The sequence below is a fragment of the Scedosporium apiospermum genome (assembly GCF_000732125.1).
Source record: "Scedosporium apiospermum strain IHEM 14462 chromosome Unknown SEQ_SAPIO_0154, whole genome shotgun sequence".
Classification (NCBI taxonomy): domain Eukaryota; kingdom Fungi; phylum Ascomycota; class Sordariomycetes; order Microascales; family Microascaceae; genus Scedosporium; species Scedosporium apiospermum.
Genome location: NW_015971855.1, coordinates 662,918 through 677,575, shown reverse-complemented (window position 1 = coordinate 677,575; position 14,658 = coordinate 662,918). Strand labels below are relative to the sequence as shown.

The following is a 14,658-nucleotide window of genomic DNA, read 5'->3' as shown; positions in this document are numbered from 1 at the left end:
ATATTATACATGCAAGATGGCAATGCCCATCTCAGTTTCCATCAAATGCCAAGAAGAACCGGAATATCCACGCCTAAACCAACGATACTCCAAATGCTAAAAGAAAAAAGAAAAGGAGATGAAGGAGAAAAACAAAAAGAGGCTAGATCCAGACTTGAACTTGCTCATCCATCTTCTGCTCCTTGTGCATCCCCACATAGTTATCATGCTCAATGGTCAACTGCTTCGTATCCATCACACAGAGCATCTTCTCCTCCGTAAACAGCGCATCTTCCGCCCTAAACTTCTCCCTTGAACCCTCCGGTAGCGGAGCTCTTCCATTCGACGGCGCCATCACAACGATCGGGTTCTTCCCCTTGATATCAGACAGCTCGACGTCCGGTTCAGGTTCCGGCAACGGAGAGTCCGGCCATATGATTCTTCGCGCTTCCTCTTCGGTGAGGATGTCCTCGAGCGGCAACGACGGCCCGAGTGTGACGTTCCTATTATCCGCCTTCTTGTTCTCCACCTTTTTGTTGTCTAGCTGGTTAAGAAGGATCGATTCGTGCTTCTTATACGTCGCGTAAAAGGTCTTGTTCGCCATGGCGAGGGCGCTGATATCTCTCACGACGCTCAAATGGCGTAGAATCCCCAACACCACTCTCTCCGGGACGTTCCGCGATTCTGATCCTGCTCTAGAAGGCTGCGGCGCCTCAGCCACAGAGACGGGCAAATAACCCTTCTGCGGTTCCGTGGCGTATTCCCGAGACAAAACGTAGCCATGCTTTCCCGTAACATCAAACAGCGTCAAGCCCGAAAGACTATTGTAGATATCGATAACGGCGGCCCGGAAAGCCGGTATGGGGTCGCACACGCCCTTGTGAACCGGGTTGGGCGGGCTCGGTATGTTCTGCATGACCCGAACTAGCTCAGCCAAGCTCCTGCGCGGGAGCATTGGTCCCTGTTTTGATCTAGGGTCGGACATGTGTGCTAGCGCAGTCGGGTTCATGATTAGAGGAAGGAGTTGGAGCTCCGACATGACAATCATTAAATAGCCGAGATTGGCTCCATCGCACTCGTGGCTACCCTTGGGACAACGGGGCGAGCTCGATAGAAACGGTCGAAACGGCCGGAACTGGGGAACACCCGGTCCACCTTGGGATGACGAGGACCCCCAGGATCCCGGAGATGAAGTTGTGGTAGATGACACCGGAACATCAAAGATGGATGCGCGACGAGAAGGGTCGTTTGACGGTGTTTCGCTGATCATAGGCTGCGTAGGAGGCCGCAGATATTCCTGAACAGTGGAGACGCAGCACGCGTAAACCTGCTCCATCTTAGCATTCCGCACCGCCCAAATCTTTTCCTTCAGCTCCTTCGGCCAGTGTTTCCCCTCCAACTCCTCCTCATTAACAATATTCAGGATCGCCGACTTGGTCATCCGGGTAAACAGTCCACGGCTACCAAAAACATAGCTTATCAGCAAGAGACCGTCTGGCATCGCCTCGCCCCCCATGTGCACCCAGTCCGGCAGCCACCGCATCTCGACGACCACCTCCAGCGGCGACGTGCATTGGAGCCTGAAGCACAAATCCGCGATGGTGACGAATCGCTGGAAATCGATCGTGCGGGGGACCTGATCGTTGTGCATATGCGCCGCGTGCATGAGGATTTCGAGTGGCCTGACCTCCACCGCGTTGATGGGCGGCATCCGGTAGACACTGATCTGCTGGCCGTCCTTATTGACGTGGCCCTTGACTCGCGGGTAGGGGCCCTGGAAATCTTCGTCTCGTTTTCGGCCGCCTAGGGGTACTTTTCCGAAGAGTTGTGCGAATACTGGTGACACCTCCGAGAGGATGTGGGATGATACCCTGAAACTGGCCTTGCGGCGGTGGGTGTTGGAGGAGCTGGTCGGGTTCGAGGCGTCGTCTGGCGCTATGGGGAATTCGAGAATGGTATCTCCTCGGGTGGATATGTCGTACCTTTGGGTGACGGGCTTCTCTGATTTGACGGTGGCCTGGCTGGCTGGTCGTTCAACACTCCTCAGCACGATAACTCTATCCGGCGCCGCACCAGGGAGGCCCGCCAAAGGTTTACTTGACGCCTCCTCGCTGTTCTCATCCGATCGCTTCCCGGTCGACTGGGCTGACAGTCCCTGAGGGGTTACGCCGTTGGGAGACTCTTCGTCGCGAAACGTGAGCAGTTTGTGAATGTAAGACCATGCTTCCTGGATGGCGCGGTATTCTGTTTTAAGGCACTCCTGGGGCGATGGCTGATGGCCGTTAGCTATACTTATCTGAGTTGTCCACAACGTCAAACATCACCACGTTAATACTCACATTGGGCGGCACCGAATTACTCGATGCGAAACTCGCCTCCGACTCCAAATCAGAAACATCAACCTCCGGCACCTCCTCATCAAGAGCCTCCCGATACCTCGCTATCAACCGCCCCAACGTATCCCTCCAATCCCTCACCTCCATCAACCCCGGCGATCGTTCCAACACCTTTGCCACCCAATCGCTAAACTGCACCTCGCGACCCCCCTCCATCGCCACCACAGCGGCCCCGCTCGCACTCCTACTCCCGCCTCTCTTCTTGACCTCAAAGTCCACGACCGCCTCGCAGAGCACGCGGCAATCGACCACTACTCCTTCGAAGGCGTTGAAGGCCTCCGCTAGCGTCTCGCTCTCCTTCGTGGCCCATTTCACGCGCGACATGAGCGCGCGGAGACGCCGTCTGTTTTCGTCGGGCGTGGAGCTCACTATTATGCTTCCGCCTTGTAGCTTCCATACTGTTTTCTGTTGCTCCGTTCCTGCGCCGTTTGTGTCTTGTGAGGGGAGGACTCGTCCCGGGGGTGGCTCGCTCGTTCGTCTCTGTGTGAGGGTGGTCGTCGCCAGGGACATCTTGTCGTTACGGCCGGGATGTGCGAGACAAATGAAGTTGTGGGAATTAGGTATGGGGGTATCCTCCGTAGTTCTTCGAATTCCAATATTCGCTTTCACGGTCCCGGGCATAATCTCCGATTTTTCGTCTTCGAAGTCAGGTCGCGTCCTATTCCAGCTCCGCTCTTCCTCGCGTCAACCGCCCCAAGGCGGGTTAGTTACTCGGCGGTTACTCGCAGTTTGACTCGTTTCGGCGCGTAGGAGACAACAGCTCAAGAAAAAAAAAACATAAAGCTCAAATGAACGCAAGACAATAGATATATATTTTGTATAAAGCAATCATTAATCGGAGTGCAAAACCCTCTCCAGGGAGACAAGGAGGGGAGGTGGAGATGGAAACCCAGAACCTCTCGTCCATGCACTGCCAACAACACGGCTGATATGCGGGCTGACATTGATGGAGAGGCGGGGAGGCCAGGGTCCGACAGGGGTCTTGGTGGTCTCCTGGCACTCGGACTTTATGTCTCCTCAGCCTTCTGTTTTTAAATACGATGTGGCTTCCGCCCTATAAGGAGGATCGACTCCCCCGCTCTCCCATCGATACGAGAGAGCCAGCATGAGGTCTAGGCAACAGGCAAACCAAAAAAAAAGCCGGGCCGCTGACTCGATACGCGATTCTTCGTTGGAGCCATCAACGCACTGACGACTTTGTCGTGAAAGACGGGGAAAAAATAAAGAAAAAGAAAAAGGAGAGAGAAAAAGGGTTGTCTTTACGAGAATAACCATATCAAGACTGAGCTCCTCCGCCATTGATAGGTCTTCACTTCGGAATTCTGCGTAAAACACCGATAACGCTTACCCTCTATTTATTGTGCTATGTTCCTAGTAACAAACCCACGCCATACCCTGCTCTCTTGTTTTTTTTCCATGCATTTGATGATACAGTAAAACAAGTCGGAAGAAGGGGCAAAAGAAGAAGAAGAGGCCAAGCTAGGTTGGTCGAGTCGAGAGGATTGCAGACTCCCCTCTTCTTTTCTTCCTGGTTCCTTCACATCACCACGCCCCCGACAAGGTCTCCCGCAATATAGACAGTCGACCCATAGCTAACTCTCGCATCCTCTGCCTGCTGCCTGCTGGTATATATCCATTGATGTCCTCTCCCATCCCGTCGACCCTTCCCACAATGTAAAGCCGCTGATGCCGATGCATAGACTGGCCAACCCCACGGATGAATACAACAAGTGGTTGTCATGTATGTAAAACAAGAAGAAACAAGAGTCCTTCCAACTGCCAGCCGTGATATCCTCCTTCCAAGCCTCCCCAAGCCGTAGAAAAATAGGAACAAGGCTGATTCGATGAAAATGGAGCAAACGCCAAACCAAGCCGCACGCGAGACAGACACACAAGAAAGAACACACGCCAAACCAGAACGCTTCCCGATGGGGATGCAAAGCTCGCAAAAATGAAATAAAGCAAAAAAAAAAAAAGACAAGGGTTTGTCGAGGCTGTGAGAAACAACATGTATAAGAACCACTCTGTAATTTTCCGTTTTCTGTCCGTCATTTCCTATGTCCATAACCTCTACACAAGCCTGTATGTCCAATTCCGATAAGTCTTCACATGCCTATACCGCTCTAAGTCTTTGTTTGCCCTCCTCATGAACCAAACGTGAGAAACCACACACCACCCCTGTCCGCATTTCGTGTGTTGAGTTGAGAACAGGATATTCTCGTCTTCTCAATCCACGCTTGTAAAAGCCGCTTCACTGTCGGAAGCGCTATTTTCCCTACCCACGAACACAATGAAAAAAAAGGATAGTCGATAAGCCTTCTTCAACGCCAAAGTCTCCACAAAGATAATTGTGACTCTCTATCCGCTTGTTGAAGTTGACCACGACTTAGTTACTGCCTCGGCTGGGTCGCTGTGCAGTGCCTGGTTGGCTAATGTCCTGGAGATGATTCCGATCCCCGCCTGTAGCTCGCCGCCTAGGTGCATCGAATGCCTTAAATGGGAGAGTCGCTATGTGATGTGTTCTGGTGTGCGAAGTGTGGAGTACATCTACACCACATCCAGGTACCGTATCCAAGAATACACTTCGCTGCTCAAAACTAAGAGGTCGAGTCGGGCACGTAAGGCAGGGAGGAGAGAGAGAGGACACATATACCAAACTAGAGAAGACACGGCTGGAATAGACAATGGGTAGACCTCGCCAAGGCTCGCCCATCCAGTCCCCACGCCCATTTCTTCTCGTTGGCCAACACTAGTCTCGAGAACGCAACGGGAAGTCTCTCAACCGCCCTTTCGCTCAGAGCTGTGCTTAGGTGGCGCCTCGCTTTGGGTCATTCCACTGCCCTGGTTCTTGTGATCACCTCCCTTCTTACGGTATTTGCCAGCCCTCTGCCATCCGCCATCGCCATTTACGACGTCGTTTCGGTGAGTGCGGCCCTCCGATTCCCTTGGTCCCCCAGCTTCTTGGCCCTCACCCGGAAATCGGTTTGCCGTTTGAGACTTGCTCGACTGGTGGCCCGGTTGCGACGCCCGATTTGACTTGTATTGGGATTGGCGGCCAACTCCGGCAGACTGCTGTTTCGAGTCGTGCAATGCGGCGGTGTCACCAGCATCACTGGGTTTACTTAGTCCCGCCCTACCTGCACCTTCTGGTCCTTGACCCCTCGACCCCGCCGCGTGCCCTTGACGGTCGCCCTTTGTCGAATGGTCGGGCCTCCGGGTTGGAGCCGCTGGAGGAGTTCGGTTCTCGTAAACCGGGGATAGGTGCTGGAAATCTAGCTGTCCTGAGGAACCGCCAACCTTATAGTCAATGGCAAGATCGAGCGGCGCAATTATTCCGCTCTGCTGTTGTCTAGGCAAAACCCGCTGCCGAGTTGATGAAGTATATCTCTGGTTCATTGACAGCTCAGGCTGATAAAAGTAAGAAGGCACACCGTACGCAGGAACAGGGCCAGGATTCATCATGGCTAGTCGCTCTTTGAACGAAGGCTCGTCCATCATGTGCAATTGACCCATCGATGGCATGGAAGGCGACGCCGTCGCGGGAGCAGTACCAGTAACTGGAGTCGCTCCCGTGTTGGTTCCATTAACGACCACAGGAGGCTGTTCAGGAAGAGACAGAGACGACTGCTCGGTTGTCGCGCTGCTAAGCACTGGAGTCAGTTCAGACTCAGTGCCTGATTCATAGGTCGTGCTCGGGCGAGTCGACACAGAATCGCCCGACGAATACGTCTCGCTTGGGCTTGGCGCAGCCGTTTGACGATGCGAGTTAATCGCAGTGGGATTTAGCAAAGAGCCATTCACGACCAAAGGGCGGGGGGTGCTCTTATTTCCCAACGACGATGGTGAGGACGTGCCAACAGATAGTGCCCTGGCGTGACCGGCGGCCGGAGAAGGCGATCGCGATACCCTTCTCATTCTTCGGTCGAGAACGGATTGGGGAAGCTCGGTAGACATGTGTCGGCGGCTTGTAGCAGTAGTAGTAGTAGCAGGCTGGTGCAAATCCCCAAATGCAATACCGTTCGGCGCATTCGTCACTCGTCTGCTGGGGCTCGAGGTCTCGGAAAGGAACGGCCCCATATGCCCACCCTCCTCGGAAGGAGGCGAATCACCTGCGGCGTTGGTTGAGGGCGAGGGCCCTTCGTCGAACTCGGCCTCGTCAGATATGAAGCTTGGGATGGGTATGCCATTAGCATTATTCCGTGGAGGGAAGATGGATAGCCCGTTAGGCGGCGTCGGTCCTGTGCTAGAAAAGCTGCTACTACCGGGTTGGGCGACTGGTACAGATCTCGAGGCAGGCTGCGACTGCGACCTAAGCGAACTGCCAGCCCCTGACGTACCTGCCTCCGCGGCAGCACTCGACCGATGTAGACTCCTCCTAAACTCCGTTGGCGCCCCCGTCGTGGCCGCAGGGGTGGATGGATATGTACCATATACTTGAGGCACATGACTCGGGGCATAAAACGGCTGACCCGGTTGGAAAGACACTCCATACAGGCCAAAAAGTTCCGGGCGGAGAGGCGCGGTGAGCGGTGGGTTGTCAAACGAGTTTGTCCTCGAGCGGTCGGTTTGCCCAGACGATCCCGGTACACGCTGCTGCTGACCCTGCGATGACTGTTGCTGCTGGGAGGTCTGCTGTTGGGATTGCTGATAGGCATGGACCTGCCATTGGTACAATAGGCCATGCAAATCCGGCCGTTGTTGAAGCTGCATAGCGAGGGCGGCCTGCAAGGGGTCTTGAGGCACATAGGCCCCTCCACCATACCACGACAAATCCTGGCCGTTCATATGCGGAGAGTATATCGGGGCATTACCGTCATACGTGACGCTAGAAGATGCCCTCCTGTTTGCATTGTTTCCGCGGTAATGGTTGTTCTGATGCCTCCCTCCTCGTCCAAAACCACGGCCTCCGCGACCCGAATGGGTCTGGCTTGAACTTCGCATGAGGATCGGCTGAGGTTTCCGAGTTTGCGTGAACACGCGCTCCTCCTCCTTAGGAAACACGTACTGATCGCAGCACTCAGTCAGCTTCGCCTGAGAAATCAACTCGAAGGCTCGTCGGAGCTCGAGATGCAAGCCCTTGAACGAGTACTCATCCGCGGTATTCCCTAGATTCCTTGTAGTATTGAACGGCTCCTCAATGCAGAGTCTATTGTTGAGCGCGTGGTGCCAGTTCTTTTCCTTCTTGGTCAAAAGATGCCCTAACCGCACCGATAGTGAATGCCTATCATAGTCGAACTCGTGGGCGTAGAACCTAAAAAATTCGAATAGCAGGTCTCCAAGGCTGGACTTATTCTTCTTCCCAAATCCGCGAAGTTGATCCAAGTCGTCGGCGAAAACACTCTCAACGCCGTCCTTATTCCGTAATCGCTGGTGGGGGCGCTGATGGAGTGCAGGGAGCACTGGCGGATCTCGAAGCTGGAGGAACGCGATAACTAAACAAATCCACGTATATGAACTTAATGTACCGCCGAAAGCTGGTGAATCGGAAGGGGGAAATAAGTTAGCAAGATGAATTCGCGCGTTTGGAGAAGAGAGTATGAGGAATAAATACCGGCATCATTAACCACCCTCCGTCTTGTCCAGTACTTCACGATCATAGCAAGAGGCCGAACCCGCTCATCAATCTCGACATATGTCCGCACCATTCGCGTATTTTCCAGGGCGAGTGTGTTATTGACGTTCATGTCACAAGCCAGGCCGAGTTCAGGGTCCCACATCTTCACAATGGGGACCTTGGCCGGTGCTATACAAACAACCTTTTCCATACCGCCTGACGATTATTGTTAGTGTTGAGCTGTTCGAGGCCATAGCCGCTCTCACAACTTCACCTAGAAGGGTGAGGGGGCTATAATTGGAAGACACGTACGTCTAGCGAGAAGTTCCGCTATCATGCAGACTCCCTCGAGCTCTTTCCACTCCGTAGTGATGCAAATGTCGACTGAGTAATATGTTAGCCAACAAAGCAAGACAGCGAGAAAACGAAGGGGGAAAAGGGGGGGGAAGCGAGTCATCAACCATACCATCGGAATCGTCGGAGCACAAGAGGTTTCCAGAAGAGCCGAAAAGATTTACTCGAATATCGTGGCCCGGCCACTCATCATTGAATATCTTTTCGAGTTTCGTAACCAATTTCCTCCTCTTCTTCTCGACTGCATCAGTGGGCAGTAACCGGTCGTAAAGCTCTCGCATGTCGGTCGTCAGTTTTCGCTCTTCGTCCTCTGTCAGGCGACTCTTTACGGTAGACAGGGAAATCCGATCCAGCCTCTCGTTACCGATGCTGTAAGGGATCCTCCTTCTCGTATTCATCTGCGCGGTTTCATACTGGCAGCCTCCTAACCTAGGAGGGAGCTGCTTGAGCGGGGGAACCTGAGCGGTCGTCTCCGAATATGCCGAACGGGGTGAGTGGCTATTCGCGGCATTGGGGGATGGCTCCCGGGATTCGAACGAGAAATTACGAGCGTGTTGGAGCGGCGTGGAGGGGACAGAGCTCGAATGGTTCTGGTTATGGCCGGCCGCGACTGCTGGTCTCGCGGGGAGAGGGTGGGACAGGTCCGGATTTTTTGGCGGCATTTTCGGCGGGGCGTCTTTGTTAGCTATAACCGCTCTGTGACCCTTGTCGGTATTCTGTGCTGCTCTATTCCCATGGCCTCCCTGATTGCCTTTACTCGTAGGGTGATCTTTGTTCGACACTTTGGACGCCGACCTCGACCTAGGCTTGGGAGCGGTCTGGATATGGGGTGGCGAGGAAGCGGCCTGGGCAGGGAGCTGGGGATGTCCACCGCCCCTGCCAGGGGAAACGAGCTTGTTGTACTGAAGAAGTTGCTGGTGATGGAAGAAGGTGGCTTGTTGGGGGAGGAAGAGCGGCAAGTATTCGATGCCGGCGGACAACGGTCCAGCCGAGATCTCTGGCTGAGCACAGGAACCAACGGTGCTCGCGGTCGTCGTGCCTACAGGAGGAGTGTGCGGCCAGTGGGCAGGAGAATAGCTATGTTTCGATTCTGCCGCGGTCGACCGACTGTCCATGAAGGGAGACCGGGCTCGTCTGCCTGTCGAATTGGGCAGTGGGGCAAGAGTATAAGAGCGTCCAAGCGAGTAGGAGAATTGATCAATGGGACGAATTCAGGACTATCGACAAAGAAACCCCGACAAGGCGTGGGAAAATGGAATATACAACAAAAAAAGAAGGGAAGAAAAGAAGAAAGAAAAAAGTTCTCCGAAGGCAGGAAGAGCAACGACACTAAGGGTCCGAGAAGTCCGTCAAGTAGGAGGAAAAGATCGGGGGTATCACAAGAAGATACAAGAGGAGAGAAAACGACAAGGTCGAAAGTAGGAAAAAACGGCGAAGTAGAAGAGGCGGTGGCTGTCGTGATATATCAACACATGGGCATCGACTCGCGCGTCGGGAAAAGGGGTTGGCGGAAATCGCTGAAGAAGGGAATCGAGGCCTAAATCACAGCGAAGAAGGATTAGGAACTTCTGTCGAAGGTAACCCGTTCCGAATGCTGTTGGGTCCAATCCGAGTCCAAGCGACGGTTGGCGGGCGGAAGGCCGGCAGATTCTGAGGTTCAAGGGAGAAGGAGGAGAGAAGTGGAAGAGGACGGAGAGAGAATCGAGGGTCGGGTGCTGAGAGGGATCGGAATATGGACAGCCGGCATTGGCAAGACGAGGGGTCTAGAGGCCACTGTCGACACGAGACTGTGAAAGGATGCTTATGTCGAGGGTGGAAAGACTGGTAGAGGCGGAGGAGGAAATCAATCGACGCGCTGGGGAGGACGGCGATTTTCTGGATGTGGATTCAAGAGATGGTCGATTGAGGTCAGGGAGGTGCTGTGCTGTGGGAGGGTGGGGGGGGTAATGGATGTATTTGGTACAATAGGAGAGCGAATTGGTGGTCGCTTCGAACGAAGTACAGCCACGGATATGTCGCTCTGCCCTTTTTCGGAGCGTGTTCTAGACTAGTGACTAGGAGACTAGCACAGCAGACCCTGCCATCAATGGACGTGGACGTGGACGTGCCAACTAGGGTCGGTGGAACTGGGGGAAAATTGGAGGAGAAAGGGAGCGGGTTTGTCCTGAGCTGAGAGGGAAGGTCGAGTCCTGTCTGGGAAAAAAAAGGGTGTCGCTCTAGTGGCAACACCCTGTGCCGTCCCTTTTCTTTTTCCCTTAAACCCCTCGAAGAGAAAGGGCGGCGGCGAATGAACACCAACTTGCAGGTACTTCGTACTTGCACACTTTGCCATCTTTGAAGTCTCCTTCGTGCGAAGTACGGCGAGCCGAAGTCGCGTCCGCATCTCACACTGTGTCAATGCTTAATTTAACACTTTAATAGGTCCCATGTACCCCGTATGAAATGTAACCATATCACTGTGCACATTTATGGTATGGATCATTGATGCATTTCCTCACTTTTCCATTCATGTGTGCGTGTGATTCCACAATTGGCAAGCCTTCGTGTAATAATAATACTCGTACTTTGCCAATAAACTAGGAAGGACGACCGACAGAGTTGACAAGAACTGTCAAAGTACGGTGTCCCAGTCATAGAATGTGCCAAAACCGCAACTAAGTACATCAAATCCTTCATCCACATACAATTGCAGTACATGCACTATAAGCCCTGCAAGTAAAGCCCACCCCATTACGTTGGATTATCGATGCTATATTGATGTGAAGCCCACAACAGAGTGGAATCCAAGCATGAACCTGGCACCGAACTTCGTTCCCTCGTGCTCTGTGTGTTGTGTTGGTCTTCAACTTCTCGTCGCTGCTCAACCAACCAACGTTTTGAACCCCTGGCATGGCCGCTGGCTGGCCATCTTGGGGAATTGAAGAAAGTGCCCCCAATCCTACTTGTACAATATGGAATATGCCACCTTCCACGCGACTGATGGGCCTCGGCCAGACTCGAATCCATCGGCAAGTAATATGCGATCCTGTGGAGACCGGAGACTTCCATAATTTGAACACTTGGAAGCCAAGTGACAGTGGAGGGTTCAACGTTACCTTCTTTGGTGCGCCCCAAGCACAGGGCTTTGGGTTGGCACTGGTCTCAGCCCCGAGCATTGGTTGCGAAGGAGCGATTCCCTCGCTTTCTTGAACAAAGCCTTCCACCACTGATGCATACATGATGAAGTAATAGGACTTGGAGAGAAGTGCGCAGACCAAATCGTTTGTCAAATATTATGAATTACTGATAGATCTGAGGGTATCATTACTTTGTACGAAGTTAGTTCCCACCCAACAAGATGGCTCGCACGGACATCCATGGGCGACACGACACGACACGACACTCGGCAAGCAAAGGAAACCACAGACCAGACATGAGATCTCAAAATAGCTCTAATGTAGAGATTCCCGACCCGTTCAGTTCTGATGACTAGGCAAGTGGGCAGAGAGGCTTGAAAATGGGAGGTTAGAATATCAATCAATCCGTTTCGGCGTACGTTCGATCGATCTTTCAAGAAACGAAACGCGTCGCCGTTCTAATCCCCACCACTGTTATATTATAATAATGCATGCTATACTCGCGTCGAGTTTCATCAAGCAACGCTCTGGGGAGGGGAGACCTGGTATGAAAGGCCCATGTACGGAGAGCACAGTGAACATCGGGGGACAAAAGGATAAAATAGCCCCCTTTTTGAGAGATGGAGAGCACGAGAGTCGCATTCTGCCAATTCGAACACTAGAAGAAACAGTGGATAATAACGTCTGTCATCTTCATAGGTGGCAATGCCCTTTTCATTGATATTGACCAAATGTACTTCGGACTCCGGACATGATATGAATTGCTAGCCAGGCCCTGTGCTGCTGCAAGTCTGGGAGTCTGTGCTTTGTGCCTGCTGAGATGGTTTGGTTTCGGGAAGCGACCCTTGATACCGGGAACATCGGGGTGGGCGCAACCGTCAATCGAGCAGCAAGCTCTTACGGAGGAAGGATCATCGAGGCCGACTAACCATGAATAATTCTAATTAGGAGATGATATCGTTGTGTATCGGGGCGGTCCATTTTTTTGGGATCCATTTCGAGGATCCAACCTTCCCGGAAGAGAGAGTGTATCTCGGTACCTCCGTCTTACTCTTTCTCCTTCCGATGTTCGCATATAGCTCGATGTATCCAATACACATGTAAGGTTCTCCAACATATCAATCTGGACTGCATCATCCTCAACCCTCAAGGCACCCTTTCGGCCCCATACCTTGGGGATAGGCGACCGAAAATGCCTTCCGAACTGGCCTCTCTCCTGTCGTCTTTTTCGACTTTTGTGTCCGCTGCTATCGAACCATGGAAAAAGACGCCAACATGAATGATCCGATAGTGTCTTTACAGCCACTGTTCGACGGAGTTGGTGGGTCGACGACGACACCAGACAAACCGAGAAAGGGCTTCGAGCATCTCCATCGATGGATCCCGTGCGGACTTCGTGCATACAAAGGAGTCAAATTCTTACTAATGAGGAAATATGCTGAGCATGACACCTGAACGGAGTCTTGGGGGGAGGTCTCTGACCCTAGACGACGTGACTATTTCATCGGTTCCCCATAGACTTCCACTAATAGCTTCAAATTGATCGATGCCGGAGCTTGCCAAGTATTACTGTAGGTGAGTAAGCATCAAAGTATGCTGGGGTCTCAACCAAGACAGAGTTTTAGCCCATTCGGCCACCAAGATCAGACGAAGACGACAAACAGCATCAACTAAATGTGCCGACCCAGATCAAATGATCCAACATTAATTCTCGGGCTTACACTTGCAGTAATTGACCTTGCACGGTGCCGACACACTTACGCCTGCCCCTTATTCAGCACAAGCCATCATACTACTCTGGAGTGTAGTGCTCGTCCCTTTTCACAGTAGACGGTCTTCGCTTTAGACATGCAGCCCTTGAAGGCAGTGCTAATACTTTAACACCATGTCAACCGGCTCTGCGTCAGACGGAGTAGAGTTATAGCCAGCATGAGGGCATGAGGTCCGCTTAAAAGCAGGGCCGTGACATGCGCCCCGCCAACAAACATTACACAGTTTTCGGTCATTCCGAGTCATTGACAGTCATCCATCGCCCGGATTCTGCTAGCACCATATGTGCAGAGAAAGCCGGTCAAGACTCGGACACGCCAGTCCGTTGGACCAAAGTGCGGTTGTCTCTTGTGGCCCCAGAGAATCCCACGGATGGCTCGCACATACTGGCCCGTAAGCCATCATCATGGATGATCACGAATATGACTCCTACGCCGCAGGGCTGATGCGGAATGTCCTGTTGTGTTACCAATTGATGATGCCTTTCCCGAGAAAGCTAGCAGAAAGCCCTCAATTTGTCCAGCCAGGCTTCACGTTCTTGTGTTACCTGTGTCTCCGAAGCTAAGCCTCGACTAAGACAAGCAGCAAGAATGGCATCAACCGCCGCGTCCCCTTTCGACAAGTCGACATCATGGGCAGCTACCTCCCCGAATGAGCTGCAGTCAATATCTAAACTACTCCTGCTAACAAAGTCATGGGACATCTCGCCCAACAAGCCATTGAGGCTTTCACTATTATCCTCGCCTTCTCTCCACTTCCATTTTTAGATGTCCCGCTCAGGTGAACGGCGCCATGCGTAGCAGAGAGAAACCGGAAAAAGCAAAGATACTGCGGTTGACCTGTGGGAACCGGACCGAAGATGGCACACACTCCAGAAGGGCCATCGGGGGCGGCAGGTTAGTGGCTTCTAAACTACTAGTACAGATCGTGCCAATGTGCAGCCAGCGCCTCGTGCGCTCAACCTCTCTTTGGAAATGTCATGCAGGTGCTACCCGCACGACACGAGATCACTTCGGAAAGGCAGAGGAGCCAAAGAAGGGGAAATCTTGGCTTCTCCAGGGTTGCCGGTTTGTACCAAACTCCTCTGGAAAAGGGTTTCGAAGGGTCATTCTGTCCCGCGGAGGGCAGCGTAGCGTTCCGCCTACCAATATAAAGCCAATCTGGCGGATGGTACGAACCCGGTGCCGGTAATTACGCGTGGTGGAGGAATGCAACGAGCCACCGAGTCGTGGATTATTGTCCCGCATCATGTTCCGCCTCACCTACTTTGCAAAAAGGGAGAAACGGAACCAAGAAATGCCCTCGCCTGGTAGGGAATGGCATGTTTACGAAGTGGTCGGGGAATGTCTTCACTCCCGTGACCTTCACTTCTCCCAAGCCCGCCTCGAAGATGGTGAAATAGAATATTCCGTCAGGTCTTGGCGTTCGCCTCTGGCCTCTCTACCCCGTTACAAGGCAAAAAGAGCATCACGCCCCAACACCCCGCCCC

At 52.9% G+C, this 14,658-nt stretch overlaps 2 protein-coding genes across 2 annotated transcripts; both read right to left on the bottom strand.

The window, feature by feature from the left end:
• Positions 1-142: 142 nt before the first annotated feature.
• SAPIO_CDS9966 (uncharacterized protein) lies at positions 143-2,885 on the bottom strand (the record flags this gene model as incomplete). The annotated part of the gene is made up of 2 exons (XM_016791243.1): positions 143-2,251; positions 2,319-2,885. 2 exons carry the CDS (start codon positions 2,883-2,885, stop codon positions 143-145), a joined length of 2,676 nt encoding a protein of 891 aa, XP_016639087.1.
• A 2,268-nt stretch (positions 2,886-5,153) lies between these two features.
• On the bottom strand, positions 5,154-9,398 carry SAPIO_CDS9965 (uncharacterized protein; the record flags this gene model as incomplete). The annotated part of the gene is made up of 4 exons (XM_016791242.1): positions 5,154-7,807; positions 7,927-8,145; positions 8,242-8,313; positions 8,396-9,398. 4 exons carry the CDS (start codon positions 9,396-9,398, stop codon positions 5,154-5,156), a joined length of 3,948 nt encoding a protein of 1,315 aa, XP_016639086.1.
• Positions 9,399-14,658: the final 5,260 nt, after the last annotated feature.